Source organism: Nicotiana sylvestris, chromosome 8 (genome assembly GCF_000393655.2).
Source record: "Nicotiana sylvestris chromosome 8, ASM39365v2, whole genome shotgun sequence".
Taxonomy (NCBI): domain Eukaryota; kingdom Viridiplantae; phylum Streptophyta; class Magnoliopsida; order Solanales; family Solanaceae; genus Nicotiana; species Nicotiana sylvestris.
This window is the reverse complement of record NC_091064.1, coordinates 149,816,998-149,823,294: the sequence shown is the minus strand read 5'-3', so window position 1 is coordinate 149,823,294 and position 6,297 is coordinate 149,816,998. Positions and strand designations below refer to the sequence as shown.

Below are 6,297 nucleotides of genomic sequence, written 5' to 3'. Positions count from 1 at the left end.
AATATTAAAGGGCAAATACATTATTTGGTTCAGAATGGGGTGATGGTTCTTGTCAGGGGTATAGACTCAATGAATTATTGACTCGGCAGTTGGTTGTGAATTTCTATGCACATCTTCCGTCATGGTGGTATTGTAAAAGTTAGAGCAAGATGTATGTGGGTCGTGAGATGCATTGGGAGCATCAGATTCGTGGAATTTTGACTAATTATGATCAGAGGATATTATTATGGTTGTGTGAGTTGTGCAGGGCATAGTGTGAATTCAGCAAAGGTATGCAATCTCGTATCGGTGCATCGTGGGGTGATTGATGCGGTGTTCATATGTTGAAAGCAGGCCTGGCATAAAGTTCCGGATGTTGGAAATGGGCTCAAAGCTTATTTGCTTGAATAAAAGAGAACATCTTCAGGCTTGCTCGAGCTAATGTGCTCAACTGAGTTGTGGTAGCACGGGTAGGTGCACGAGGTGTTAAGAAATGATTTCAGACAACTCCAGCGCATATCTCTTAGCACATTCGAGGACGAATGTATGTTTAAGTGGGAGAGAATGTAACAACCCGACTCGTCGTTTTGAGCTCTAGCACGTCGTTCAGCAGTTTGAGGCCATGAGCAACTTCACTTCAGGTATTATGACTTGCACGCATGGTCGAAAATGAATTCCGGGAAGTTCGGAGTTGATTTGGAAAAGAGAATTCTCATTTCGGAAGCTTTAAGTTGAAGAATTAATTAAAACTGGATTTTTGAGTAAACGACCTCGGAATTGATATTCGAAGGTTTCAGCAAGTTCGTATGATGATTTTGGAGTTGGGCGTATCTCCGGACCGTGTTTTGAAAGACCCGCGAACGTTTCGGCACCTATTGTGGAAGTTAGCATTTTGGAAGAATTTCATAAGTTTGGGTTGAAGTGCATTTCAGTGTTATCAATGTCCGTTTGGTATTTTGAGTCTGGGAATAGCTCTGTATGGTTATTCTGGTGTTGGGAGCGCGATTGGAAGTGAAGTCGGAGGTCCGTGGGTCATTTTGAAGTCATTTGGCTAAAGACAAAAATTTGAAGGTTTTCGAGAAGTTTGACCGGAAGTGGACTTTTTGATATCGGGGTCGGAATCCAATTCTGAAAGTTAGAGTAGGTCCGTAATATCGAATGTGACTTGTTTGCAAAATTTGAGGTCAATCAGACGTGATTTGATAGTTTCGACATCGAATGTAGAAGTTTGAAATTCTAAAGTTCATTAAGGTTGAATTGGAGCGTGATTCATGATTTCGATGTTGTTTGATGTGATTTGAGGCCTCGAGCAGGTCTGTGCCATGTTATGGTACTGGTTGTGTGATTGGATAGGGTTCCGGGGGCCTCGGGTGTATTTCGGGGTGGTTTCAGTTCATTTCAGACTGTTTTGCTGTAGCTGTTGCTGGTGTCTGGTGCTGTTCTTTGCGGTCGCGAGGATACTCTCGCATTTGCGAAGAAGGTTTGGGCTTCATGGATTTTGTCATTCCCGTTCGCGAAGATGTTCTCGTGTTTGCGAAGAAAAAAATCATTGTTGCGCAGGTCTAACTTCGCAGGCTCATATCTCACAATCTATAAAGAATTTGGAGATGATCCAAAAATAAACCCTTTGTGTCTAGTTTTCAGAAAGGTAAACCATTTAGAATTTGGATTTGTGTACCAAAAGTTATGGCTAGTACACTATAGGCTGTTCGGGAAGATGAACAAGAAATTTGTGTTGCACTGAGCTATCTTTGGAGGCTTATATCTCAAAATCTATAAGGAATTAGGAGATGACCAAAGCATGAAAGTTGTAGATCTTGGTGTCTAGTTTTCAAAGAGTTAAACCATTTGTCATTGTGATTTTTGTACAAAATGTTATGGCCATTATACTAAAGGCTTTTTGAGAAGAGTTTGGAAAAATAGTTTTTGGGAATTTTCTTCTTCGCGAACGCGATGGGGGTCTCGCGAACGCAAAGAAGAGTTGTCTGGGCAGTGTATAAGTATAAAGAAATGGGTTTGTCTCATTTCATCTCATTTCCTCCATGGGAGCCGACTTAGGAGCGATTTTGGAACTCCATTTTCGTCATCCATGTCAAGGTAAGTGATTACCACCTATTGCAAGTTAATTACTTGGATTATATCTAGATTTTAACATGGAAAATCATGTAAATTAGTAGAAATTTTGCGATTTTGAAGAGAACCTAGGAAATTTGTATTCTTGGATTTTGACCATGATTTTTGGACATGAAATTGAGAGCCAATTATATATTTGAGTTCATGAGGTTGTGGGTGAAATTTATCTTCGAAAAAATTCAGAATCTGGGCAGGTGGGCTCGAGAGCGATTTTGTCAACTTTTCGAGTGGAGTTGGGATTTTATATAAATTGAATTGTTATGAGTATTAGGGTGTATTTTCATTGGTTTGCCCGTTATTTGGCTAGTTTTGGAACGTTGGGGCATCGGTTTGAATCGTCGGAAGAAGCTTGGAAGCCGATTATTGGACTTCGGAGCAAGGTGAGTCTCCTTTCTAACCTTGTAAGAGGGAACTATCCCCATAGGTGAATTAAGTGGAAATGTGCTCCTATTTTTGGGTGCTACGTACGCACGAGGTGACGAGAGTCCGTGCGTAGCTACTATTATGCTTAAGTCCGGGTAGTCTAGGGCCCAAAATCATGCTTTACTTGTAATATTGCAACCTTGTTGTCAACTTAAAAATGCTTAAAACATATCGAACGTATAAATAAATTTTTAAAAGGCTAGACATCATTTCTTGACTTTTAAAAGAGAAGCTTGCCTTTTCCTGAATAATTGCTCCTTGATGAATTCTTGATTTGACTGTTCGAATGTGTTTATCTATTGTGGAACGGGCCGAAAGCCTCGGTAGATTAAATAGATGCATCTATGGTTCGCGCCATTCGACCCTCTGGCAGTGCACAGTTTAAATATTGTTGGATCGGGCCGTACGACCTCGGCATGATTTGAGCATGCTTGTATTGCTTGCCTTGAGATTTATAGAAATTGATATTTGCTCTCCCTGACTTGAGATAAATTGATAATCAATAGATTATGAATTCAGAGACTTTTAAAATAAAAAGGAACGTTTACCTCTTTCGTGACTTATTTGAATTTACTGTCGTTTTTAATAAATCCTTGATTATTTATATTAATAATATATTACTATTGGACCACTAGTAAGTGTCGAAGTCGACCTCTCATCTCTACTTCTTCGAGATTAGACGGGATACTCGCTGGGTACACGTTATTTTCGTACTCATACTACACTTGTTGTGCATTTTTTTGCACAGGTTCATGTGTGGCTGGTGGCTTAGTGGCATTGCGGCATTGTTGATACGGAGACTTAGGTGAGCTGCATTTGTCAAGACGACCCATAGCCAGCAGAGTCCGCTTCAGAGTATTATACTGTATTTTCATTTCTGTCCATTTTGTATTCCGGACAGTTGTATTTTATTTCATTCCTAGTAAATGCCCATGCACTTGTGACACCGGGTTCTGGGATGATTATTGGATATCTTGTATTTATTTCTAAACATTCTTTTATTTACCTTGTAAGGATTATCTTTTACTAGTAGAATTGAAGGAAAATCATAGCTTTCAAAATTATTAAAATGAGAATTTAATTAAGTATTTTGGTTGGCTTGCCTGATAGCGGTGTCTAGCGCCATCACGACCCTTAGTGGATTTTGGGTCGTGACAACTAGGAAGAGTGAAATATATTTTTCATTAACTTAATGTCCATAGTACATGCTTAAACAAATACATGAAACGAAGAAAAGAAAATACTTTTAGTTAATCTAGCTTATTACCATAAAGTTTTCAGAACCTCTTTCAATGGCTAACATATTAGCGAGCATTAAGAAAATTTTAGATAATATAAACTTAAATAACAGAGAAACTTACTACAACAACAACAACATACCCAGTATAATCCCACAAGTGAGATTTGGGGAGGGTAATGTGTACGTAGACCTTACCCCTACTTGGGGAGGTAGAGAGGCTGTTTTCGATAGACCCTCGGCTCATGAGAATGTGGAAAGGAAGAAGAAGAAGAAGAAGAAGAAGAAGAAGAAGAATAAAAAAGGAGTAGAAAGACATATGAGGGAGACAAAAGACGATAAGGAAAAAGAGGAGGAAAAATAGCATCAGATAGTAACAATCAGGGAGCAATAATTTCCAATAAAAGGGAAAAAGAGTAGCATCAAATAATAATAATCAGTGAGCAACAATTTCCAGTAGCAATTTGCAAAAACACTAGACTTGTTTGCTAAGTACCAGATATAATAACAAACTAAAAGGAAATAACATTCAACCAACAACAAGAATAATACTAGTACTATTGTTAACCTAGGAGAAACTCAAACTACCTGTAAACCCACCACCTTAATCCTCGACCTCCACACCTTCCTATCACTAATCATGTCCTCGGTTAGGTGAAGCGCCGACATGTCCTATCTAATCACCTCTCCCAATACTTCTTTGGCCTACCACTGCCCTTCCTCAAGCCTGCCATAGTCAACCTCTCACACCTCTTAACCGGGGCATCTATGTCTCTCCTTCTCACATGCCCAAACCATCGCAGCCTCGATTCCCACAACTTGGCTTCTACTGATGCTACTCCCACCTTGTCCCTAATAACTTCATTCACGATCTTGTCTTTCCTGGTATGTCCACACATCTATCTAAACATCCTCATCTCGGTCACGCTCATCTTCTGGACATGGGATTTCTTGACGGGCCAAACACTCAGCTCTATACAATATAGCCAGTCTAACCACCACCCTGTAGAATTTAACCTTAAGTCTATGCGGCACATTATTATTGCACAAAACCCCCGAAGCTTGCCTCCATCTCATCCAACCCGCTCCAATGCGATGAGTAACATCATAGTCAATCTCCCCGTTGCCTTGGATTATAGACCCACGATACTTGAAACTATCTCGTGTGGGAATGACTTGAGTATCAACCTTTACTTCCACTTCTTCTTCATTCCTCTCATCACTGAACTTGCACTCCAAGTATTCGGTTTTTGACCTACTCAACTTGAAACCTTTGGTCTCCAGCGTCTGTCTCCAAACTTCCAACCTAGTGTTAACACCATCCCGCATCTCATCAATCAGAACTATGCCATCTATGCCATCAATGAATAATATACACCACGACACCCTCCTTTGTATATGTCTTGTAAGCACATCCAATGCTAGGGCAAACAAAAATGGGCTAAGGGTTGATCCCTAATGTAACCCCATCTCCACAGAGAAATGCTCTGAATGTCCTCCCGTTGTCCTCACCCGAGTCTTAGCACCTTTGTACATGTCCGTAATCACCCTAATGTACGGCACCGGGACTCCGCTGACCTCTAAATATCTCTATAACACCTCCCTCGGGACATTGTCATAAGCCTTATCTAGGTCAATGAGATGGAACAAAAGAAGTCCTATCTATGGAATACCCTTCATTAGCTCTTTAAACTCTATGATGATGATATTTTTTATTCCCTTAATAATCATAAATATCAATGAAAATTTAATAAAACCATCTCAAATAACTTCTCTTGGCTTTGATTCACAACCAATGATATGAAGTAGAAAGAGCAAGAATAAATACGGACCTTTTGAAGCACAACTTTCTTTAATATTGTCACGACCCAAAATCCACTAAGGGTCGAGATGGCGCCGGATACCACTGTCATGCAAGCAACCGCGGAAGTATCAATAAATTCTCATTTTATCTAATTATTTTGAAATAATTTCCCTTAAACAAATAAATAATAATTAATTTTCTCCATTGAATAAATGAGGATGTCCTTACAAAATTTAGCTACTGAAATAAAATCCTGTGATCGTCCCAGAACCCGGTGTCACAAGTGCATGAGCAATTACTAAGGAATCGAATAAAGCACAACAACTGTCCGAAATGCAAATTGGATAGAAAGTAATTACAATACACTGAAAGAGACTGTACTGGCTGCGGGCCGCCTCGAGGAATGCAGCTCTCCTAAGTCTCCGTATCAACCAAGGCCGCTATGCCACTAAGCCACTAGCCACATATGAACCTGTGCAACAAAAATGCACAGCAAGTGTAGTATGAGTACGAAAACAATGTGTACCCAATGAGTATCCCGTATAATCTCGAAGAAGTAGAGACGAGAGGTCGACTTCGACACTTAATAGTGGTCCAATAATGTTATATCAATAATGTAGTAAATCTGGGATTTTTATAGACATGATTATAATTCAATGGAATGAAGCAAGTAAGCAATTCTTTCTTTTATAGAAAATTTCCAAATTTCTCTTCATCATTT

At 39.5% G+C, this 6,297-nt stretch overlaps 1 protein-coding gene across 1 annotated transcript; it reads right to left on the bottom strand.

Moving 5' to 3' along the window:
• Window positions 1-4,675: 4,675 nt before the first annotated feature.
• LOC138875833 (uncharacterized) lies at window positions 4,676-5,101 on the bottom strand. The gene has a single exon (XM_070154706.1). The coding sequence runs from the start codon at window positions 5,099-5,101 to the stop codon at window positions 4,676-4,678; it is 426 nt and encodes a 141-aa protein (XP_070010807.1).
• Window positions 5,102-6,297: the final 1,196 nt, after the last annotated feature.